We start from the raw sequence: 26477 nt of genomic DNA on the forward strand, positions 1-26477 counted from the left end.
TATTTCATTTTATTAGTTATTCAAAAATAACATAAAATAAATAAGTACCTGGTAAGGAAGACGACTTGAACCATTACTCTGCCTTTATTAAGTACGTCTTCCTTACTGAGCGTAGCGGTCCTCTTAGGATGCTGAACGACTCTTAGGTGCTGAAGTATAAAGGGCTGCAACCCATACTAAAGGACCTCATCACAACCTCTAACCTAGGCGCTTCTCAAGAAAGAATTGACCACCCGCCAAATCAACAAGGATGTGGAAGGCTTCTTAGCCGACCGTACAACCCATAAAAAGTATTCAAGAGAAAGGTTAAAAAGGTTATGGGATTATGGGAATGTAGTGGCTGAGCCCCCACCTACTACTGCATTCGTTGCTACGAATGGTCCCAGGGTGTAGCAGTTCTCGTAAAGAGACTGGACATCTTTGAGATAGAATGATGCGAACACTGACTTGCTTCTCCAATAGGTTGCATCCATAACACTCTGCAGAGAACGGTTCTGTTTGAAGGCCACTGAAGTAGCCACAGCTCTCACTTCATGTGTCCTTACCAGCAGCAAAGCAAGGTCTTCTTCCTTCAGATGAGAATGTGCTTCCCTAATCAGAAGCCTGATTTAGTAAGAAACTGAGTTCTTAGACATTGGAAGAGAAGGCTTCTAGATAGCACACCATAAGGCTTCTGATTGTCCTCGTAAAGGTTATGACCCTTTTTAGATAGTACCTAAGAGCTCTAACTGGGCAAAGTACTCTCTCCAGTTCGTTCCCCACCAAGTTGGACAAGCTTGGGATCTCGAACGACTTAGGCCAAGGACGTGAAGGAAGCTCGTTTTAGCAAAAAACCGAGCTGCAAGGAACATGTAGCCGTTTCAGATGTGAAAACTATGTTCCTGCTGAAGGCGTGGATCTCACTTACTCTTTTAGCTGTTGCCAAGCACACGAGGAAAAGAGTTTTTAATGTGAGGTCCTTAAAAGAGGCTGATTGGAGAGGTTCAAATCTTGATGACATAAGGAACCTTAGGACCACGTCTAGATTCCAGCCTGGAGTGGACAACCGACGTTCCTTTGAGGTCTCAAAAGACCTAAGGAGGTCCTGTAGATCTTTGTTGGTGGAAAGATCCAAGCCTCTGTGGCGGAAAACCGCTGCCAACATACTTCTGTAACCCTTGATCGTAGGAGCTGAAAGGGATCTTACGTTCCTTAGATGTAACAGGAAGTCAGCAATCTGGGGTACAGTGGTACTGGTTGAGGAAACTGCATTGGCCTTGTACCAGCTTCGGAAGACTTCCCATTTAGACTGATAGACTCTGAGAGTGGATGTCCTCCTTGCTCTGGCAATCGCTCTGGCTGCCTCCTTCGAAAAGCCTCTAGCTCTTGAGAGTCTTTCGATAGTCTGAAGGCAGTCAGACGAAGAGCGTGGAGGTTTGGGTGTACCTTCTTTACGTGAGGTTGACGTAGAAGGTCCACTCCTAGAGGAAGAGTCCTGGGAATGTCGACCAGTCATTGCAGTACCTCTATGAACCATTCTCTCGCGGGCCAGAGGGGAGCAACCAACGTCAGCCGTGTCCCTTTGCGAGAGGCGAACTTCTGAAGTACCCTGTTGACAATCTTGAACGGCGGGAATGCATACAGGTCGAGATGGGACCAATCCAGCAGAAAAGCATCCACGTGAACTGCTGCTGGGTCTGGAATCGGAGAACAAAACAACGGGAGCCTCTAGGTTATCAAGGTAGCGAACAGATCTATGGTTGGCTGACCCCACAGGGCCCAAAGTCTGCTGCAAACATTCTTGTGAAGGGTCCACTCTGTGGGGATGACCTGACCCTTCCGGCTGAGGCGATCTGCCATGACATTCATATCGCCCTGAATGAACCTCGTTACCAGCGTGAGCTTTCGATCTTTTGACCAGATGAGGAGGTCCCTTGCGATCTAGAACAACTTCCTCGAATGAGTCCCTCCCTGCTTGGAGATGTAAGCCAAGGCTGTGGTGTTGTCGGAGTCCACCTCCACCACCTTGTTAAGCTGGAGGGACTTGAAGTTTATCAAGGCCAGATGAACCGCCAACAGCTCCTTGCAATTGATGTGAAGTGTCCTTTGCTCCTGATTCCATGTTCCCGAGCATTCCTGTCCGTCCAAAGTCGCACCCCAGCCCGTGTCTGATGCGTCCGAGAAGAGACGGCGGTCGGGTTTCTGAACAGCCAAAGGTAGACCTTCCTTGAGAAGAAAGCTGTTCTTTCACCACGTTAGAGTAGACCTCATCTCTTCGGAAACAGGAACTGAGACCGTCTCTAGCGTCATGTCCTTTATCCAGTGAGCAGCTAGATGATACTGAAGGGGGCGGAGGTGGAGTCTCTCTAACTCGATGAACAGGGCCAGCGATGAAAGTGTCCCTGTTAGACTCATCCACTACCTGACTGAGCATAGGTTCCTTCTCAGCATGCTCTGGATGCATTCTAGGGCTTGGTAGATCCTTGGGGCCGACGGAAAAGCCCGAAAAGCTCGACTCTGAAGCTCCATACCCAGGTAGACAATGGTCTGGGATGGGACGAGCTGGGACTCCTCTAAATTGACCAGGAGGCCCAGTTCCTTGGTCAGATCCATAGTCCATCTGAGATTCTCCAGACAGCGACGACTTGTGGGAGCTCTTAAAAGCCAGTCGTCTGACGGAGCCGGACACAAGATCATGGTACTGCTGCACAGTCTGTGAACTGTCAACCATGGGGAAGCGAGGAAGTACAGCGACAACCCGAAACTGTCTAGACTGTCTGGGTAGTACAGACAACTCCTTATCGGGTTGCTGAGGTTGCCGCACTGCGTCACAACAAGTCACCTCTGCTGGTTGTTGAACGTCTTCCCAGTGACACACTGACTCCGTAAACAAAAAACCTCTAACAAGGACTAAGCTTGGACTGCATGTCTTGCAACAAAGCTCAAGGTCTATGGGAGCAGGTGTGGCAACAGACGGGGATAGCGACTGAAGCGGAACCATTACCCTCCCTGGAAGCATGTTATGCTTAAATAAAAGTCCATAGAAGGCTAAGCAGCTTAAGGCTCCTCTCCAAATGACAGAGTCCTCAAGGGAATATCAGAAGGAGGGAGAATAGCACTTTCTCATCTACAGGAACCATATCCGAGAAAAGCTAAGTTCTCTCAGTGAGGGTTTCACTGGTGCTGAGTTGGCAACAACCAAAGATGTGTGATTGAGGAGCATGCGGTAAGGTATGCAGAGCATGCTGTAAGGTATGCAGAGCATGCTGTAAGGTATGCAGAGCATGCTGTATGCAGAGCATGCTGTATGTAGAGCATGCTGTAAGGTATGCAGAGCATGTTGCATGGCATGCGGCTTATGCTGCATGGGATGAGGCTCATGCTGCATGGGATGAGGCTCATGCTGCATGGTATGAGGCTCATGCTGCATGGGATGAGGCTCATGCTGCATGGGATGAGGCTCATGCCGCATGGGTTGAGGAGGATGCCGCATAGCATGAGGCTCCTGCCTCATGGGTTGAGGAGGTTGCCGCATAGCATGAGGCTCCTGCCTCATGGGTTGAGGAGGATGCCGCATAGCATGAGGCTCCTGCCTCATGGGTTGAGGAGGATGCCGCATAGCATGAGGCTCCTGCCTCATGGGTTGAGGAGGATGCCGCATAGCATGAGGCTCCTGCCTCATGGGTTGAGGAGGTTGCCGCATAGCATGAGGCTCCTGCCTCATGGGTTGAGGAGGATGCCGCATAGCATGAGTTGAGGAGGATGCCGCATAGCCTGAGGCTCCTGCCTCATGGGTTGAGGAGGTTGCCGCATAGCATGAGGCTCCTGCCTCATGGGTTGAGGAGGATGCCGCATAGCATGAGGCTCCTGCCTCATGGGTTGAGGAGGTTGCCGCATAGTGCTGGAACCCGGCAACTCCCGATGCGGCAGCTCACGCATGAAAGCAGGAGGCGCAGCAAGAACATGCGTCTGGCAGGGTGGACTGCGCATCGGAGGTGGAGCTCTCACAGGTGGAGGGTGGGAGCAGGCAGCCGCAGTATCTGCTGAGCGCACAACCTCGGCGGGTTGTAGGTTAACAGGCTGCATTGTCAACCTTCCAGCATGATACTCCTGTATGAAGGAGCAAGCTGAGACTGTATAGTCAGCAGCATGGACCACTAGGGTCTATGAAAGACAACAACAAACGGAGCTACTGTCCGTTGTGACTGAGGGTCTAAAACAGCTGGTGCGGCAACAGACGGAGTTACTGCCTGTTGCGGTACCACCTTGCCTCTCTGGGAGGTGTGCAGTTGTCGTACTGCAGCAAGTCCGAACTGACCCAGTGGCTACACCTAGGCCGTTGGACTTGCGCGGAAGGGACCGACTTGCACTTAACAGCTGCAAGATTTGGTCCATGGTTTCTGCGAGAAACCTCTTCCGCAGACGAGGAATAAATGGGCTCTCTCGTCTTTGTGTGGGTGGGGTGATCACGTCGGCAACGTGTGTAGATACACCCGAAACCACGGAGGGAAACGTCTGTTCGTCGATCAAGGCCTGATGAACCCATAAGTCCTTCGACATTACTTCTCCCCTGGGCTTGGGAGCTTGTAAGAGGTCCCAGACTAGGCGAACAACTGGCACGAACAGACGAACCCTCGAACGCAACACTGTAACACTTTGCGCTTATCACTTTATCACTTTTGATTTTCTGTTTGCACTTATTTCACTGAACTCGAAACTTTAAGTGGTTTGTACCTGAAACACGCAATCCTATCCTTCATTAAAAGTTAGTAATTGCGAAAACAGTATTACAATGTAACAGAAAAACATAATGAAAGATAAAGAATTCAGTGGCTGGAAAAGAGACTAAACACTAGATCAAATAAAATACGTTTAAAATCTCTCACCGCATAAAGCCTGGGAACAAGAATAAAACTCTAGAAACGTTTTACCTTCTTCCCCTAAAGAGACTAGGGAGAAGAGCAAAAACGATAACAACGTTACCCGCTTGAACGAAACTTTTATCCTCCTCTCTCTCCCTCCGTCTCTATCTTTCTCTCTCTCTCTCTTGACTTAGAACCTGAGAGATGAGCCCAATTATATATATCGTTAAAACATATTATTTGTTAAAGGAAAAAAACTGAAAGGTTTCTCAAATAAAAAGTTCCTTTATTAGAATTAAAACCATTTAAGCTAAGAAAGAATGAACAAAACGCTAGAATCGGTTTACTCTTACTGCAACGTGAAACCGTGAATACTCTCTCTCTCTATCGTAACGATAGAGCGCAAGTTGAACGTTCTGAACGTCAACAACTGCGGAGACAAAACAAAACGTTAGTTCAACTTTGAAAACAGTACGAGACTATCAAAGAAATTCTTTCAAAAACATTAAAATTAAAATAGCATAAAATCTTAACAGGAAAAACGAAATGACGGGCTCAATGTTAATTAACTGCGGTTCCAAGTAATGACCGCCTACTATTAGGAAAGGTCGCATATAAACAAACATAAAAATTAATTTTTATAAGTTTATAATAAAAGGAAGTTAATCGAAGAGGCCTATAAAAGGCGGAGAGATATAAAATAAATCTATAACTTTGTTAAGCAAAATTAAGAAAGAGAGTCTATACTCTCTTCGACACCAACACTTCCGTCTAAGGGAAGGGTCGGCCATTTAAAAGTGAAAGAGAGTTCATACTCTCTTCGTCACCATAATTAAATCAAATTAATTCCAAAAGCTTGCTAAGCTAATGATAAAGCTTCCTGAATAGCGAAGGCTAAACTCTAGAGCAAATACATCACCAAATCGTGAACAATAACTCCAGAATCAACAGCGTATCCAAGTAGGTCTAGCCGGTGGCACGACAGAGGAAAAATTGAGTTCTTGTTGACAAGAAGTACTTGAGTACCTGCTCACAGATGGCGCTGTTGTGTACACCCCCACCTGTATAGCGATCGCTGGCGTATCCCGACCGTAGATTTCTGTCGGGCAACAGAGTTGACAGCTACATGATCATCGGGTAAGATTAATATTGAAAATTATAAACTTATGTAAGAAAGGAACTCATAGTAATATTAGGTATTTACCCAAGCATCTTCATGAGGACAAGTGTTCAATAATATAAAACTTAAATATGTTGAAAAGGATAGAAAAGATGAAAGCATTTAACCACAATTATTATAACTTCATCATAAGGTATGTTAGAAAATGTAAAGTAAATGTCCTCAAAGACAACTTGATTAATATAGAAATCAGTCCTTTTGTATTGTACTTAAATTTTAGGTAGACATTTAAAATGCTATTTTAGGTAGATGTTTAAAATGCTCTAACATATTAAACAAGAATAAATATATTGCTTGGCCTTTGGCATCATACTTATAAAACATGTAGGTATATGCAATGCAGTAAATGTGGCAGGACTAAACATGACATGTATGTGTTACATGATCAGGCTACATTACCGTAAAGCTAATTACAACCTGGTCCTTAGTCATTAAGGGAATTGTATTAGAGGAAGATGAAGACACTACTGATGCTTGGCCACACAATTTTTCTAGAAATGAATGAACTTTTCAACTAAGATATTTCTGTATTTGGCTGACAGATTTGTACCAACCGTGTGTCACACAATTGTACATAATTCCTTTTGTATAATTTATGCTTGTATCTTCGCACTAAAACGAACATGAAAATTCATGTCTGCTTTAGTGCGAGGGAAGAGCGAAGATACAAGCATAAATTATACAAAAGGAATTATGTACAATTGTGTGACACACGGTTGGTACAGATTGTAACCCACAGCAACAGAAAAGTAAAGCACATAATGCCTGATTTACCACTGGGTCAATGTATTTGATATTAAGCACCAGTCAACCATAAATATACATAGGACATCTTCCTCTGATGCAATTTCCGTCAAAGATTAAGAAAATGTTGTCGTTTGGGAATTGTTACTAATTCCAATAGTGGATTTACCTTCCTATACTGTACATTTGAAACTTGGTAACCGAGGCATAGTTGACATTTACATTTACTTTGCTTATTCCTTTCATTCTAAAAATAACCTACATGAAAACTTTTGTTCCTGTCAAGAGTGAAGGATGTTTAAGGTAGTAGTTTGATTGACATTGGTTAATCCTTTAAAAAAACAATATATGTATATATACATATTATAGTCTTGAACTAAAACAACTCTCTCAAGTTTTACTCTTTGTATATATTAAATTGAGTAAATAACTAATTTATTCAGACTATGACTATACTGTACTCTAAAAATTTCTTAATTTTTTTCTCTTGGTGTTTGAAATGAATGAATAATTCAATAACCGTAAAATGCCCACTATACTAAACTCAATAATCACTCAAAAGACAGAAATGTCAAAAACAACCTAAGAAAATACAGCTTATGTAGTTTCAAAATAAAGTTATATTGAGGAAGCTAAAGAAAGTCATATTTCACAGGATATTTTGTTAGTTTGTGCTACTAAAAGCATCGTAACTTTGATGATGCATTCTCATCACGTGAGAGAGATGAAAGTTGCTATCAGTTTTCCTGGTTCTTGATGCCGGATTAAACTAAACACATCATTAGGTAATCACCCATGCACGAAACCTTTGAGCTGTAAAACCTAAAAATAAATCATCGTTGCTATGGATAAAGTTCCCCTAAAAATGCAATCATCTTAAACAGGCTGCATGATCATTTTAAACATAAATATACTATTATAGCCTAATTTGGTGGATTTCTCTGATTTACATAAATATAAATACATAAAAAATATATTCAAATCTTAAAATTAAACAAGTTGGTACAAATTTATATAAATAAGTTGATATTCAACCTTTACAATATTAGCACTGTCCCAACATGAAATTCCTTCTTCAAAATGAAGACTGAGAAATCTTTAAGATTCCTCAAAGTATACATCTAAATATCACAGAATATACTCTACCTGATTTAGGCAATATCAAATTCTTCTTTACATTTATCTGCTATCATTTTAGCAATAGCTAATGAGGATGTTGCTCCAGGTGAAGGAGCATTCCTACAGTGTAGGATACGGGCTCCCAGTTTACATTCCGACTCTCGATGGAATACAAAGTCATCCTCAAGGCTTCCATCTCTATTCATGGCTTGTGCACGAACTCCTGCTGGTCCTCGTTTGATGTCGGAAGCTTTAATTTCTGGAATGAACTTCTGAAGAGTCGACACCTGCCAATAGCATTTAGTATAATTATCAGATCTCAATAATTTCTTAGCATCATTACCAAACATTAATTCAAGCAGACAGAAGGATGTATACAGCAAAAACACAAATTTAAAAAAAAATTTTTATAGCTATACTGTAATATATTTTTCGTAAATATACAAACCCAAGTCCTTCAAAGGGGAGTATGAATTCAATGAAGCAGGAAAAAGGGATTTTGACGAAGGAAAAATCTATTTCTGGGCGAGGGACCTGTGTCGCCCACTGAAATGCTCCTTATAGCACAATTTCTAAGGTATAAATACTGCTAAATATACCTGAGAAAAAAGTTGCATGGAATGCCAGGAATATACCCAGCTCGCTCACCCTTATAAGGTGTCAGTATAGCAACTGGGGCGTGTTAAAACCACTATCAGAGGTCCCTTACCAATTAGTCTTCTCCTTCCTCAACATCCCCCGTTACTACGAGGTGCCATTCTACATCCGACTACGGCTACTCCCCCCCCCCCCCACCACCACCACCACCACTACCCATGCTTTTCCCATCATTCCTTATATAGCACTGTGATATCAACACGCGTTTTTGTGTTCGGAACCTTTATTTTGTGTTTAGTGAAGATGTCTGAGCTTCTGGAGACTCCTACTCCCAAGTTAAGTATTGCAATTATCAATTTTGATGAGCTGAGGTAGCGACACTCGTAAAATTTTGATAATATTGTTAATTTTAGTCTCGTACAGTGTCATATGATGCCTCTCCCCTGGCAGCCATTTTGGTGTTGTTACCTCCGAGAGCTTCATGCTTACTTGACGACTTTGGTCCTTCTGTCCTCTCATTGAATCAGCATGTCTGATCATGCAGGAGCCAGAAGAAACTGTGTTCTTGGAGATCCTCTGCTTTACCCTTTTGGCACAGGAGAAAGTTCTCTGGTGTTACATATGGGAGTGAGTCATTCTGATTCCACTTGGCACTTCTAATAAAAAATATATTGAAAGAGACTTGAATCTGGAGTTGTGAACAGACGGAATTTGGATCTTGGACACGAACTCTGGATCAAAGGCAAGGAAGGCATTCCTCAGAATGAATTGTGGCATATGAAATTTCATGCGGTACGCCTATTTGCAACACCAAGGCTAAAGCTCATGAGCAGACAGTCTTGAAGGCAAGATCCATATTTAATATCCGTCTCAAAGACTAATGCTGGGTCCACTTGTGACGTGAAGACTTGAGAGGCATCCCCAAAGGGGGGCCGAGTTCCTGGGGAGGGAAGACTATTTGACACTCCTGAGCCTAGTTTATGCCTCCAAAAGGGAAAGGTTCAAGTTCTTTAGTTAGACCAAAATAAAGGCTGAGTGACAGCCTTCTACCATGGAGATTGAGAGGAGCTTCCCTCGACAAAGATAGATGAGGAAAACTACAATCTATTGCAGAGAGGCTCTAACTGGAAAGATATACCTTCTTCATGTCAATGACAGAAGATGGTAAGTACTCCCCATCCATCAAATGAAACTGTATCTTCCATGTGGCACTTGGAAGATACTAGGGTTATCCTGAGGACTGCTGTCATCAACAATCTATTGAGTAACTGATAAATCAGGCAAAAGGGTGAAAAGGCAAGCATATTCAGAATGTACAAGGGGAGTTGGGAGATGTTCCAAATGCTGCTGTCATTCCTGGAACTGGAGGGCAGCATACTGGAAGTTGTTCTGGAACTGTTTACCAGAATACTGGAAGTTCTGGTTCAATCAAGCAGGTGAATGGCTCTGTCAATGGTGATCCCCAAAGAAAAAGAAACCTTTCCGCTATGCATGGATGGGGAGACCATTCTGGTTCCACACCATACCCAAGGCTATTGAGCTTATCTGCTAGAATATTCCCAGTGTTTGGAATGAACCTCCCTGACAGCTCTATCTTATTCTTAGCTGCCCAAGCCTGCATCTGCTTTGCCAACTCGAAAAGGGTCTGTAAAATCATACACAAACTTGTTGAGTCAAGTCTCAAAGGTGGAGTAGTAGTTCATCAACGCTGCCAAGTGTCCTATCAAAGTCTGTTGGAAAGCTTGCAATGCTGATAACATTGTCAGAAATTCCAGCAGGTTGACATGCAGGTGTTTTCTTTCATGGACCACGTCCCCAAGGCAGTCTGATTCCTTGGGTGTGAGCCCCCCTCACACATTGGATACGTCTGTGAAAACCAGGATCTCTAGAGGTGTGTCACCTGGTGAGGTTTTAATTATCCAGACACCAGGTCCAATCCTGATAATGATTCTTAGAACATGGCAGGAGGAAAGAAGTCTGTCTCGATCCAGGAACACTGTTTCCAAGAGGACGACAGAATAAGTCGATTGTTGAGAAATCCCAAAAGGCGAATCTTGTTTGAATAGGGAACAGAAGAGGTGAGCGTGAACCCTCGGGGGCGGTAGACATTCCTAAACTACAGGCTTTGAATTATTACCTATAGCCCTGAGGACTAAGATGAGGTAATTCATGTAGGATCAAAGGATAGGTATCTAGAAGTACACTTTATTCTGGTACACAGAAAGCATCAAGTCTTCTGTCCTGATGGTAAATGCTCTTGCCATCTTGAATGGTGTCTAGTTAGAAAACAATGGTTGGTCCCCAGCCCCAGTTGACTTCTCCCAGGGGAGTTGACTGTGAAGCCCACAACTATTTACACAATTCTATAACTATAACAATGCTTGCTATATATATAATGTAGATATTAAAATGAAAAATATTAAAATGAAACATACCTGAAGTCGAGGAAAGATTGAACGGAGCATTTCACCAATACCGAATCCAACATACTGTATTGCTAATCTCTGGAAGCCACGATAACTTACAGCTTGCCACAGTTCCTTCAGATCAATATCAAAGTAACTGAAAAACAAAATTGATTGAGTTGGCATATATTTTTTAGAGGAAAATCCTTTACACCCTAAAAAAAGCTAGGAACTGAATTGTGTTCTGTTAGGCTGTAGCCCTGAGTGCTGGGCCTGTTCCTTAAACTTCGTCAAAACTACACTTTTGGTTGACTTTTAAAGGAAGATATGTTCTGTGTTTAACATTATGACACTTTCCCAAGAAGCATCTCCTCAAGACTTAGAAAATTATTAAATTTCATTATCAACTTCTATTACACAATCAAAATATTTTGTTTACATAAAGGATTTATGAAATGAGCATAACACTAAAAATAATTAATTTCAAACTATGATAAGCTCAAAGATTTAAGTAATTACAGTTAGTAGAAGGCAATGAATAACATTGATTGCTTTACACAATATCTACTTATTGATTATTTAACCACTTACATAATCTAGTTGGGAATAATACAATTGTTCTTTTGATGTAAAATTTTCTTAAATACAATAACATCAACATTTTGCAAATCTAGCCCTATACAGGGAAAAGCTGTCAGAAAAACTTTTATTATGAATATAGTTGTCATGAAATTACTATTTTTCCTTTACTTAACTAAGTTAGAAGGAGATACTGGGTTATAACTTTCAATCAAAAATAAAACATAAGAGATGCAATAAAACAGATCTTTAAAATTTTGTGATACAAAACACCAGACAAAAATCAGTATACTAACCTGTATCCTTCCCGTTTAAATGCAAGAATAGCATTAGGTCCGAGCCAAATATCACCATTCATTCTTGGTGTGAAGTGAACACCTAAGAATGGAAACCTAGGGTCTGGTACCTATAAAAAATCTCAAGTAAATTTGGGCATCACGTATAAAACCTTTACAGATAAAATCCTCACTTTCAACCATTTCACTGTTAAAGAAATACAGTGCTTAAACATTCAAGGATTACAAAACACTACTGATTCATATTTGTACTATACACTCATTAGGCTATCTTAAAAGAATATTTTCCATAATATGGGGAGGGGGGGAAATATGGCGTGAGACATTGAAATAAGTTGTAAAGCTGAGTAAGAAGTGACATTATTGACAAAACTGTACTCTTCCCTAGGAGGAACTGGATCACGCAGATTGGTTACTTGGTGTTTCTGTTTGTTGCAACGGTAACACATTGCTTTTACATAAGCTCTTTATGTGCAGCACAAAATTCTCAAGACATCTCATTCCCTAGGAAACAAAGATCTATTACTCATTAGAGTTTAAGAGTTTGTAACTACAGTTCCCCAAGCTCCAAATAGTTAGCTGTCCCACTTTTGTGTTGATGACCTTGTTAACTACCCACTTCCCTCCCTTACTTTTTCTTGGAAATTTGCTATGGATCATCATTTCCATTTTATTTCTCATTTCCCTCTCATCCTTTCAGTAGTTAGATTTTTATTAGAGGATTCTTCTTTAACCATTGTCACGATATTAATGGGTCAGCGATCACCCTCTCCAATGCCTTCCATCAAAAGCATTCTCTTCCACCAAACTTCTTTGCTCCTTATCATCCTTCACCTTATCTTGCCACCAAATTCTCTGCCTCCTCAATCTTCTCCCCCTAGCAGGTTCCTCCCAAGCCTTCCTCACTCCCTCCCCACCTTCCATCCTTAACACATGCCCACACCATCTCAGTCGTGATACTCTTATCATCTCTGACTTAAATCTTCAAGGCTCTTCATTTCTACAAAAGACATGGTTCATTAAATTGACCAACATCTGTGTAGCAACACTCCCAAGTGGGCTCTTGCTAAGCATTCCCACTACAACTGTACCTCTGACTACAGCCTCACTTTTGCAACCAGTTATGCTCCTGTAATTAACCTTCAGTCAGTGTCCTATTGTGTTCCCTCTGCCAGTAACACAACTATTGTACTAATTATCCTTCCTCTACCAACTTGTTGCATGATTGTGCTCCTGATTTCACCTGCACATCTAAAAGACCTTTGCGATGTAGCCAATCTTCAACAGCCTGCTTCCAGCCATTTTGAAATTCCCAATATACTCACAATGCTAGCCTACATTAAAGTCACATTTAAGGTAGTGAAACTAGTTGCCTTCATGATTTGATTTCTAGCCATATTTTGAGACCCTATCAAAATCATCACAATAGAGAATAAAATTTTGATTCTATCGAGAAGGACATGATTCACCTCAATGATGAAAGCTAGTCTTGCAAACACCCGCATAGCAATGTCTTTCTAAAACTGTCTACTTCAGTCTTGTTCAGTAAAGGATACAAACAGGACCACCACCACCACTAGTCATCTATTGGTCCAGAGGTTTGTAGTCTCCCTCAGGGGACAGATCAACATACAGTAATCATTTAAACAATGAATCAATAAAATTCAAGAGAAAATATTAGTCCAAAACGTGTTTCCAAACTGTGAGAAAAAATACTTGCAATGCCCTGAGGCATCTTTCAGGAGAATTTATTTTGAGCAAAATTTCTAGGAAACACACCTGGTAAAGGACATTATGGCAGACAATATAAGGCTCTTAAGGTGGTGCTACCTGTAGAGTTTAAATGAGAGAGTTGGGAGTAGCTTTTGTTGAGTATAAACTTCCAACTACTGACGTGATGGCTATTTCCAAATAGTGACATGATGGCTATTTCCAACTAGTGACATGATGGCTATTTCAAGTCTGATGACAGGCTAATCCTCCAGCAGAGGGATAAATATGCCTATAGTCCTGAAGCAGTTTTTCCTTTATCTAACACCAGGCTATGGAGATTATGTAAGATTACACAGGCTGCTCCAAGCAGGTTCCCAGGCTCTTGTCATAGCTATTATTTCCTAATTTCATCAACCAGCAAAGAACTTTACATAAAAATGATCAAGTGAGGCCTAAAGGAGAAAGGATTTGCAGCAGCAGCTAAAGACGTAAATATTCCATATTTCTTGTTGGGAGATGTGTCATAGTAATTAAAGGATAGAAGACTAGTCCACAATAATTTGAGTAAGGATAGAAGTCTAGTCCAAAATAATGAGAGTTACAGGGTCTTATTCTAAGCACTTTTGTAGAGTTTGTAAGCTGCATCAACATTCGGGAGAAGACATGCCACTACGGTCATTAAATTAACCAATCAAGGTTTCCTTACTTTCAACCTGGGTACTCCTGATGGCAACTACCTTATTATTCTTTGCCTCCTAAAGACACGCTGCATAACTCCATGCTTTCTACAGATGGAAAACCCATATAAAGGGAATGATTCTACTTGTAGATCTCCCACCTAATTTATTATGTTTTTTGGCTAAACAAATCTGATTTTCTAAGCAATACAACAAAACAAATTTAAGTACAAATCCATTATAAGTATTCCTAGCGAAATACCCAACTCACAAAGTTCTATAACAGCTAGATAAGAATATCACAAGACAGCTGACTGGAGAACCCTAATCACATTTATTAACCTACCAAGAATTCTGAAATCCTTTCTTTCTGCTGAATGGGTTGTCTGAGATTTTTGTTCGATATACAAAGGCTATGTAAATGTAATGGATTTCTATGGAAAAAAAATTAGGTTCATGAAGTTAGAAAAAAAAAATCCTATTTACTAATCAAGTCTAGGTCATACAGCATCTAAGTAGAATTATAGTTTTAAAATGTCAAATTATGTCTTTGTTCCTTTTACTTCTATAATAATTAAGTATTTATGAATTGTTTTTGGCTCATTAAATCTAATTTATACAATTTTGATAAGTCAACTATATAATGATGAAAATAAAGTTTTGTTACAAAATAGTAAACCAAATTTAATCTATATCATTCAGTGTTATTCAATCTTGAAATATACCATACAACCATGTTACAATGGTTAATATAGTACTGTACTGACAATCCTAAGAACTTAGAATTTGTTTAATATTCCTAATGGAATCCAACAGAATCACAATCACATGTATAACTAAAAGAAAACATTCAGAGCTTTTACTTACTGGATAAATATTACCACGGACCATATGAGCCTTTTCTTTGGAGAGTAGCAAATATTCTCCTCGGAAAGGTACAATGTGAGGGTCACCGGAACAACCTGAAAGTTCTGCTAACTTGTCTGACTGCAATCCTCCACATGTAAGAACATACTTGCAACGGACAGCCTGCAATGTATTTACACTATGAATGTATGCCATGCTTCTGAAATATGTTATTTTGATAATAAAATAAATTTTTGAATATACTTACCCGGTGATTATATAGCTGCAACTCTGTTGCCCGACAGACAACTCTACGGTAAAAACTCGCCAGCGATCGCTACACAGGTTGCGGGTGTGCCCAACAGCGCCATCTGTCGTCCAGATACCCAGTACTCAATGTAAACAAAGACTCAATTTTCTCCTCGTCCCACTGCGTCTCTATTGGGGAGGAAGGGAGGGTCCTTTAATTTATAATCACCGGGTAAGTATATTCAAAAATTTATTTTATTATCAAAATAACATTTTTCAATATTTAACTTAGCCGGTGATTATATAGCTGATTCACACCCAGGGGGGGTGGGTAGAGACCAGCAATAAATGTTTACACTTTTATGAGCTAAGAGTTTTTATTTCATTTTAGAAGTTATCAAAATAACAAAAACAAAATAAATAGGTACCTGGTAAGGAAGTCGACTTGAACAATTACTCTGCCTTTTAAGTACGTCTTCCTTACGGAGCCTCGCGATCCTCTTAGGATGCTGATCGACCCCTAGGATCTGAAGTATCAAGGGTTGCAACCCATACAACAGGACCTCATCAAAACCCCTAATCTAGGCGCTCTCAAGAAATGACTTTGACCACCCGCCAAATCAACCAGGATGCGAAAGGCTTCTTAGCCTTCCGGACAACCCATAAAAAAAAAAACATTTCAAGAGACAGATTAAAAGGATAAGGAATTAGGGAATTGTAGTGGTTGAGCCCTCACCCACTACTGCACTCGCTGCTACGAATGGTCCCAGTGTGTAGCAGTTCTTGTAAAGAGACTGGACATCTTTCAAGTAAAATGACGCGAACACTGACTTGCTTCTCCAATAGGTTGCGTCCATTATACTTTGCAGAGATACATTTTGCTTAAAGGCCACGGAAGTTGTTACAGCTCTAACTTCGTGCGTCTTCACCTTAAGCAAAGTTCGGTCTTCCTCACTCAGATGTGAATGAGCTTCTCGTATTAACAATCTGATAAAGTCTGACCAAGCATTCTTTGACATAGGCAAGGATGGTTTCTTAACTGAACACCATAAAGCTTCAGATTGGCCTTGTAAAGGTTTAGTACGCTTTAAATAGAACTTAAGAGCTCTAACAGGGCATAAGACTCTTTCTAGTTCATTGCCTACGATCTCCGATAAGCTGGGGATATCGAAAGATTTAGGCCAAGGCCGAGAAGGCAGCTCATTTTTGGCTAGAAAACCAAGTTGCAGCGAACAAGTGGCTTTTTCTGACGAAAATCCGATGTTCTTGCTGAAGGCATGAATCTCACTGACTCTTTTAGCCGAGGCTAAGCATACCAGGAAAAGAGTCTTAAGAGTGAGATCTTTCAGGGAGGCTGATTGTAACGGCTCCAACCTGTCTGACATGAAGAATCTTAGTACCACGTCTAAATTCCATCCAGGGGTAGCCAAACGACGCTCCTTGGTGGTCTCAAAAGACTTAAGGAGGTCTTGCAGATCTTTATGTTTGGAAAGATCTAAGCCTCTATGCCGGAAGACCGATGCCAACATGCTTCTGTAGCCCTTGATAGTGGGAGCTGAAAGGGATCGTCCTTTTCTCAGGTATAAGAGAAAAACAGCTATTTGAGCTACAGAGGTACTGGTCGAGGATACAGAAACTGACTTGCACTAGTCTCGGAAGACTTCCCACTTCGATTGGTAGACTCTAATGGAAGACGCTCTCCTTGCTCTAGCAATTGCACTGGCAGCTTCCTTCGAAAAGCCTCTAGCTCTCGAGAGTCTTTCGATAGTCTGAAGGCAGTCAGACGAAGAGCGTGGAGGCTTTGGAGTACCTTCTTTACGTGTGGCTGACGTAGAAGGTCTACCCTTAGAGGAAGACTACTGGGAACGTCTACTAACCATCGAAGTATCTCGGTGAACCATTCTCTCGCGGGCCAGAGGGAAGCAACTAACGTCAACCTTGTCCCTTCGTGAGAGGCGAACTTCTGCAGTACCTTGTTGACAATCTTGAACGGTGGGAATGCGTAGAGATCCAGATGTGACCAATCTAGGAGGAAAGCATCTATATGTATTGCTGCTGGGTCCGGGACTGGAGAGCAATAGATTGGAAGCCTCTTGGTCAGCGAGGTTGCAAAGAGATCTATGGATGGTTTTACCCCAAGTGGCCCAAAGTCTCTTGCACACATCCTTGTGGAGGGTCCATTCGGTTGGAATTACTTGCCCTTTCCGACTGAGACAATCTGCTATGACGTTCAAGTCGCCTTGGATGAACCTCGTTACTAGGGAGATGTCTTGACCTTTGACCAGATGAGCAGGTCCCTTGCGATCTCGTACAACGTCAGTGAGTGGGTACCTCCTCGTTTGGAGATGTACGCCAAGGCCGTGGTGATGTCCGAGTTAACTTCCACCACTTTGCCTCGAAGGAGAGACTTGAAGCTTTTCAAGGCCAGATGTACTGCCAACAGCTCCTTGCAGTTGATATGCATGCTCCTCTGACTCGAGTTCCACAGTCCTGAGCATTCCCGACCGTCTAGTGTCGCGCCCCAGCCCACGTCCGATGCGTCCGAGAAGAGAACGTGGTTGGGAGTCTGAACAGCCAGGGGAAGACCCTCTCTAGGTTGATATTGTCCTTCCACCAAGTCAGACAAGACTTTATCTTTTCGGAAACCGGGATCGAGACCGCTTCTAGCGTCTTGTCCTTTTTCCAGTGAAAAGCTAGATGGTATTGAAGAGGACGGAGGTGTAGTCTTCCTAGTGACACAAATTGTTCCACGGATGACAGCGTCCCTACCAGACTCATCCACAGCCTGACTGAGCAGCGTTCCTTCTTCAGCATCTTCTGGATGGATAGCAGGGCTTGATCTATTCTGGGGGCTGATCGTCTTGTTGTTCAGCAACGTCCTCATCAGAGGGTTCCTCATCCGAAAACTGATGAGGAAACGGCAATGGAGTGGGCAACGTCTGGCTCGCGGAGTCCGGTCGCACTGGTGCATGCGTGACAGAGCCGGACGCAACATCATGGAACTGCTGCACAGTCTGTGAACTGTCAACAACCATGGGTGCGCGAGGAAGCACAGCGTCAACCCGAGACTGTCTAGACCGTCTGGGTTGTGCAGTCAACACCCTACCGGGTTGCTGAGGTTGACGCACTGCGTCAAAACAAGTCACCTCTGCTGGTTGTTGAACGTCCTGAACGTCAACAACCACCTCCGAGCGTCGCTAAACGTCAACGTGCGGCTGGCAACCCACACTGGGTCGCATCGGTGGAGGAACCACCTCAACTGGCAGACGCGAGTAGGTTACCTCAGCGTCAACAGGGCGCACAACCGACCGGTTGGAAGGTTGTTGGCCAGAAGGTTCGGTAGCAACCTTCTCCGCATTAAAGTCCTCTATCAAGGACGCAAGCTTGGACTGCATGTCTTGCAGCAAAGCCCATTTAGGGTCTACGGGAGCAGGTGCGGCAACAGACGGGGTTAGCGACTGAGGAGGTACCGCTTACCATCCCTGAAAGCCTTGTTATGCATGACATAATTGTACAGCAAAACTTCAAAGGCTCGCTGTGAAGTTGACCTGTAAAAACTTGGAGCGTCTCCTGGCCAGGCGCCAGGGAGAGTCTACGAGAATTGAGAAGTCTATCTGGGCAAAGGCATGAACTCCCAAGTCGAGAACTTCTCTCGTGTCATATCAGACTCTCGCTCTATAAACCAGTTTAAAAGGGAAAGCAAAGGCTGTATCCCCCAAACTCCTCCTGGTGAAAAACCAGTCGCCTAGCAAACGTAAAGCTCTCTAGGAGAGCGAGAGAGGACTAGCTTAAAAACAACGGCTTCGAAGTAGCTAGGCCTAGTGTAAGCTCTGATGTTTAGGCGAACGAGGAGCAGCAGTTACAAAAAGATCCGGACAAAGATCCTTAAAAAAATCATCCTGATTTAATTAAAGTCCATAGGGGGCTAAGCAGCTTAGGCTCCTCTCCATCTGACAGAGTCCTCAAGGGAATATCAGTAGGAGGGGGAACAGCAACTTCCTCATCTACAGAAACCTTGTCCGAAAAAAGCTGAGTCTCAAGCAAGGGAGAGACCTACCGTGGTGGCAATGCTTTACAAGCAGAGTCCACACTCACTGGTGCATTAGTAGCGGACCAGAACGCAACGTCATGTAACTGCTTGACAGTCTGTGAACTGTCAACAACTGAACTGTCAACCACAACAGGTGTGTGAGGACGCACAGCGTCCACTCGAGACTGCTTTGACTGCCTAGACTGAGCAGTCAAAACAACTCTAGAATGCGGAGGTTGACGCACAGCGTCAAAACAAGTCAACTCCGATTGTTAGTGAACGTCTTGAACGTCAACAGGAGCATCAGCAAGTGGCCTAACGTCCAAATGCGGCTGAAAAACCACACGAGACCGCATCGAGTGTGGTTCTAAACAACCTGACTGACGTGACTAAGCTACGCCAACGTCAACAGTAAGCACAAAGGAACGTTAGGTTGGCTGAAAGCCAGGATATCGATGAGATAAACGACTAGACTCAACGGACTAATCGGCAGAATAGTCATCCATAAGGGAGGCAAGCATATACTGCATGTCTTGCCATACAACCCATTAAGGATCAACGGAAATGGTTGTGGTAAGAGACGAGGGTAACGTCTGTGACCGCAACACTTTGCCAACAAAAAAAAAAGACTCTCGGAGTCTGTGTTACGCTTTTGTTAGGCGGCGAGCAGTTATCCGATGACTGCATAGGGTCAGAGCTGTCCTAATGGTTGTAACTAGGACGCTGGACCTGTCCTGAAAGGACTGACTTTCGCTTAAGGGCTTCGAAACCTTGTGACAGGTTTCTTATGCGAAAAGCCTTCGGATGACGAGGAGAAACAACGTCTCTCTCGTCTTATGGTAGGGGAGATCTTGGTAAGATACACTCGATACCATAGAGGGAAAACGTCTGTTCGTTGATCAAGGCCTCTCGAACCCATAAGTCGTTTGACATTACTTCTCCCCTGGGCTTGGGAGCATGCAAGAGGTCCCGGACTAGGTGAACGACAGGCACGAACAGACGAACCCTCGGACGCAACACTGTAACACTTTGCGCATATCACTTTATCACTTCGATTTTCTGTTTTGCACTTATTTCACTGAAATCGAAACTTTTACTGATTTCTACCTGAAACACACAATTCTACCCTTCCTTAAAAGGTAGTAATTGCTAAATCAGTCGTATAATGCAAGCTCATTGATACCAGCAAAAAACAGAAAACATATTTTAAGATAAAATGATCAGTGGCTGGGGAAGAGACTAAACACTAGTTCATATAAACTACGTTTTCAATCTCTCACCGCACATAGCCTGGGGATGAGAATAAAAAACTAAAAACGTTTTATCTTTCCTCCCAGTACAGAGACAAGGGACGAGAGTAACTCGAGAACAACGTTACCCGCTTGAACGGAACGTTTTCTCTCCTCTCTCTCCCTCCGTCTCTATCTCTCTCTCTCTTTCTCTCTTGATTTCGCACCTAAGAGAAGAGCCCAATTATATTTCGTCAAAAAAAACATGTTATTTGACTAAAGGAAAAAACTGAAAGGTTTTACAAATAAAAAGTTCCTTTAAAATAGAATTTAAAACATTTAAGCTAAGAAAGAATGAACAAAACGTCAGAATCGATTTACTCTTACTGCAAAGTGAAACCGTGATACACTCTCTCTCTATCGTAAAGATAGAGCGCATGTTGAACGTCCTGAACGTCAACAACTGCGTAGCATAAATAAACTAAACGTTAGTTCATCTTTGAAAACAGTACGAAAACTATCAAAGAAATTCTTTCATAAAATATTACATTTAAAAAGTTTTAAATCCTTAGCTCTTTAAAAGCTAATTACGATATAAAGGGCTCAACGTTGATTAACTTCGGTTTCCAAGTTAGGACCGCCTACTCCCAGGAAAGGTCGCATATAAACAAAACATTAAAATTTATTTTTATATGTTTATAATAAATGGAAAGTTAATCGAAGAGGCCTAATAAAGGCTGAGAGATATAAAATATATAGAGGAAAATCTATAAATAATTTCTAACGTGATAAGATAATTACTAAAAACCTAAACACACTTCCGTCTAAGGGAAGGGTCGGCCATTTAAAAGTGAAAGAAAGTCCATACTCTCTTTGTCAACATAATTAAATCTATCCAAAACGAGTTCAAGATTTAAGATGAAGATAAAACACCTGCATAGCGAAAGCTCAAAACTAGAATATAGTACTTCACCAAATAGATGTGAAAAACTCCAGTTTAGCAACAGCGAGTAAGTACGTCTTGTCGATAGCTCGACAGAGAGAAAATTGAGTCTTTGTTTACATTGAATACTGGGTATCTGGACGACAGATGGCGCTGTTGGGCACACCCGCAACCTGTGTAGCGATCGCTGGCGAATTTTTACCGTAGAGTTGTCTGTCGGGCAACAGAGTTGCAGCTATATAATCACCGGCTAAGTTAAATATTGAAAATATGACATTTTGTAGTATTGATGCACCTTGAACTGCAAATAATTTTAAAAATTTTCTATGAATCATCATGGGTCTCTTTCTCTACTATCTCATAACAAATATAGAGCATAAACAAATTCTAGGTCTAAAAATGCCCAAAACAAGACAGTCCTTTTTTACAGAATGAAAATCAATATTTGTAATGCACAAGCAACAGCAGGTTCCTTAAGTTCAAAGTACAGTATGTAACTGCCCCACTTTTCATATTGCCCGGAATGTTGTACAGTAGTTGAAAGTTCAGAAGAGATGGGTTGGTTGGCTATAGTTTAAGCTGTCTTAAACAAAACATGGGCTCTTGCCAGAAATGGAACAGGGAGGAAAGCCCTTAAACATGGGTAATTAGTTTGAATTTGAAAAAAAAAAATAATTATTTTTCCCATACAAAAGAGGTGATATGTTTCATCACAATTTTATGGTTACATACAATCTGAATCACATTTCAAGAGAGGAAGCTTTGAGCTACCGAATGCCCTACAACACTGTAATAAATATGACCAGCCAGAAACATAATGAGCTCTTGGAGAGCAAACAGAGGTAAATGACCAAAGTCTCCGGTAAGGACAAGGGGTCAAATAAGATAGAAGAACTACTGCAAGAGTAAAATAAAGCTCTTGCAATATTTAAGTGGTGGATAATGTGGGAGGGTGGGCTGTGGCACCCTAGCAGTACCAGCTGAAATGTGAATGCCAAATAAAATGGAATAAGAAATATGTATTACTGTAAGTCCTTTCACTAAAGGCAATACCTGCCCTGATATTTGTACCAGTCCCAAGAATACCTATCTATCTATTTACAGTACTGTACATATCAAATCCGTTAGATAGAAATTATCCACATTAACAGACATTATGCCTCCACTTAAAGTAGTGTTAACATGGTAACTACCATATATTTCAAAACTAAAGATGAGAACAGAGCTCTAATCGTGTGAACAATAACTTCTATCAGGGTATTTTCTCCAACTATCATGATGCAATAGACAAAGACAACTTGGCTAAGCGAATAATCATGTTTCTAAACATCTTTCCTGGAATGGCCTAAAGACTGAAAAGTATACAAGAATCACTTCTAAAATATTGGGTCCTCCTGCCGTTAGTGTATATCCAAATTATATCACTGGACACAGGAAGATCCTCTTTTTTTCTCATATGAAAAATGAGCGAATGGTGATGAACGTTGTGGAACAGTCCTAATGGTCTGAAATTTGGGTCTTCATTCTAAAATCAGCAGCACACACCAGTACCATAGAGCTTCAAGCCCGAGTTTTCACCCATAGAGGGATTTGAAAGGTCAGCTTGCTCATGTAATTTGTATTTTTTTTTAGCTATACAATACCCGAGTCCTTTAAAATCGGGATATGTCCGACAACAATGGAACAACCATTTAATGGTTAACAATACTATTGGTAATGACAGGTGGTGCTAAGGAGAAGCCCCACCCACCCGCATGTCACAAAATAAGACACTTTTATACCTATGCCTAGAACTGAAGGGGTGATTGAGGTGGGAAATTTAATTTGAAGAACACAAATTTATACAGCTATGAAAAATGTTATTTTGATAATAAAATAAATTTTTGAATATACTTACCCGGTGATTATATAGCTGCAACTCTGTTGCCCGACAGACAACTCTACGGTAAAAACTCGCCAGCGATCGCTACACAGGTTGCGGGTGTGCCCAACAGCGCCATCTGTCGTCCAGATACCCAGTACTCAATGTAAACAAAGACTCAATTTTCTCCACGTCCCACTGCGTCTCTATTGGGGAGGAAGGGAGGGTCCTTTAATTTATAATCACCGGGTAAGTATATTCAAAAATTTATTTTATTATCAAAATAACATTTTTCAATATTTAACTTAGCCGGTGATTATATAGCTGATTCACACCCAGGGGGGTGGGTAGAGACCAGCAATATATGTTTACACTTTTATGAGCTAAGAGTTTTTATTTCATTTTAGAAGTTATCAAAATAACAAAAACAAAATAAATAGGTACCTGGTAAGGAAGTCGACTTGAACAATTTCTCTGCCTTTTAAGTACGTCTTCCTTACGGAGCCTCGCGATCCTCTTAGGATGCTGATCGACCCCTAGGATCTGAAGTATCAAGGGTTGCAACCCATACAACAGGACCTCATCAAAACCCCTAATCTAGGCGCTCTCAAGAAATGACTTTGACCACCCGCCAAATCAACCAGGATGCGAAAGGCTTCTTAGCCTTCCGGACAACCCAAAAAACAACAATAAAAACATTTCAAGAGAAAGATTAAAAGGGTATGGAATTAGGGAATTGTAGTGGTTGAGCCCTCACCCACTACTGCACTCGCTGCTACGAATGGTCCCAGTGTGTAGCAGTTCTTGTAAAGAGACTGGACATCTTTCAAGTAAAATGATGCGAACACTGACTTGCTTCTCCAATAGGTTGCGTCCATTATACTTTGCAGAGATACATTTTGCTTAAAGGCCACGGAAGTTGTTACAGCTCTAACTTCGTGCGTCTTCACCTTAAGCAAAGTTCGGTCTTCCTCACTCAGATGTGAATGAGCTTCTCGTATTAACAATCTGATAAAGTCTGACCAACCATTCTTTGACAAAGGCAAGGATGGTTTCTTAACTGAACACCATAAAGCTTCAGATTGGCCTTGTAAAGGTTTAGTACGCTTTAAATAGAACTTAAGAGCTCTAACAGGGCACAAGACTCTTTCTAGTTCATTGCCTACGATCTCCGATAAGCTGGGGATATCGAAAGATTTAGGCCAAGGCCGAGAAGGCCGCTCATTTTTGGCTAGAAAACCAAGTTGTAGCGAACAAGTGGCTTTTTCTGACGAAAATCCTATGTTCTTGCTGAAGGCATGAATCTCACTGACTCTTTTAGCCGAGGCTAAGCATACCAGGAAAAGAGTCTTAAGAGTGAGATCTTTCAGGGAGGCTGATTGTAACGGCTCCAACCTGTCTGACATGAAGAATCTTAGTACCACGTCTAAATTCCATCCAGGGGTAGCCAAACGACGCTCCTTGGTGGTCTCAAAAGACTTAAGGAGGTCTTGCAGATCTTTATGTTTGGAAAGATCTAAGCCTCTATGCCGGAAGACTGATGCCAACATGCTTCTGTAGCCCTTGATAGTGGGAGCTGAAAGGGATCGTCCTTTTCTCAGGTATAAGAGAAAAACAGCTATTTGAGCTACAGAGGTACTGGTCGAGGATACAGAAACTGACGCACCAGTCTCGGAAGACTTCCCACTTCGATTGGTAGACTCTAATGGAAGAAGCTCTCCTTGCTCTAGCAATCGCACTGGCTGCTTCCTTCGAAAAGCCTCTAGCTCTCGAGAGTCTTTCGATAGTCTGAAGGCAGTCAGACGAAGAGCGTGGAGGCTTTGGAGTACCTTCTTTACGTGTGGCTGACGTAGAAGGTCTACCCTTAGAGGAAGACTACTGGGAACGTCTACTAACCATCGAAGTATCTCGGTGAAACATTCTCTCGCGGGCCAGAGGGAAGCAACTAACGTCAACCTTGTCCCTTCGTGAGAGGCGAACTTCTGCAGTACCTTGTTGACAATCTTGAACGGTGGGAATGCGTAGAGATCCAGATGTGACCAATCTAGGAGGAAAGCATCTATATGTATTGCTGCTGGGTCTGGGACTGGAGAGCAATAGATTGGAAGCCTCTTGGTCAGCGAGGTTGCAAAGAGATCTATGGATGGTTTTACCCCAAGTGGCCCAAAGTCTCTTGCACACATCCTTGTGGAGGGTCCATTCGGTTGGAATTACTTGCCCTTTCCGACTGAGACAATCTGCTATGACGTTCAAGTCGCCTTGGATGAACCTCGTTACTAGGGAGATGTCTTGACCTTTTGACCAGATGAGCAGGTCCCTTGTGATCTCGTACAACGTCAGTGAGTGGGTACCTCCTTGTTTGGAGATGTACGCCAAGGCCGTGGTGATGTCCGAGTTAACTTCCACCACTTTGCCTCGAAGGAGAGACTTGAAGCTTTTCAAGGCCAGATGTACTGCCAACAGCTCCTTGCAGTTGATATGCATGCTCCTCTGACTCGAGTTCCACAGTCCTGAGCATTCCCTACCGTCTAGTGTCGCGCCCCAGCCCACGTCCGATGCGTCCGAGAAGAGAACGTGGTTGGGAGTCTGAACAGCCAGGGGAAGACCCTCTCTTAGGTTGATATTGTCCTTCCACCAAGTCAGACAAGACTTTATCTTTTCGGAAACCGGGATCGAGACCGCTTCTAGCGTCTTGTCCTTTTTCCAGTGAAAAGCTAGATGGTATTGAAGAGGACGGAGGTGTAGTCTTCCTAGTGACACAAATTGTTCCATGGATGACAGCGTCCCTACCAGACTCATCCACAGCCTGACTGAGCAGCGTTCCTTCTTCAGCATCTTCTGGATGGATAGCAGGGCTTGATCTATTCTAGGGGCTGATCGTCTTGTTGTTCAGCAACGTCCTCATCAGAGGGTTCCTCATCCGAAAACTGATGAGGAAACGGCAACGGAGTGGGCAACGTCTGGCTCGCTGAGTCCGGTCGAACTGGTGGATGCGTGACGGAGCCGGACGCAATATCATGGAACTGCTGCACAGTCTGTGAACTGTCAACAACCATGGGTGCGCGAGGAAGCACAGCGTCAACCCGAGACTGTCTAGACCGTCTGGGTTGTGCAGTCAACACCCTACCGGGTTGCTGAGGTTGACGCACTGCGTCAAAACAAGTCACC

General features: G+C 42.4%; 1 protein-coding gene across 1 annotated transcript in view; it reads right to left on the minus strand.

Moving 5' to 3' along the window:
* Positions 1 to 7689: 7689 nt before the first annotated feature.
* The window catches only part of L2HGDH (L-2-hydroxyglutarate dehydrogenase), a 62690-nt gene continuing 43902 nt past the window's right edge, over positions 7690 to 26477 (minus strand). The window contains exons 6-9 of the mRNA XM_068372232.1: positions 15019 to 15180; positions 11762 to 11871; positions 10917 to 11043; positions 7690 to 8171 (exon numbers count right to left, since the gene is read on the minus strand). Of these exons, the coding sequence (XP_068228333.1) occupies positions 7917 to 8171; positions 10917 to 11043; positions 11762 to 11871; positions 15019 to 15180 (654 nt within the window). The 3' untranslated portion in view covers positions 7690 to 7916. The remainder of the gene's footprint in view (positions 8172 to 10916; positions 11044 to 11761; positions 11872 to 15018; positions 15181 to 26477) is intronic.

This window comes from Palaemon carinicauda, chromosome 4 (genome assembly GCF_036898095.1).
Source record: "Palaemon carinicauda isolate YSFRI2023 chromosome 4, ASM3689809v2, whole genome shotgun sequence".
NCBI classification, from domain to species: Eukaryota; Metazoa; Arthropoda; class Malacostraca; order Decapoda; family Palaemonidae; genus Palaemon; species Palaemon carinicauda.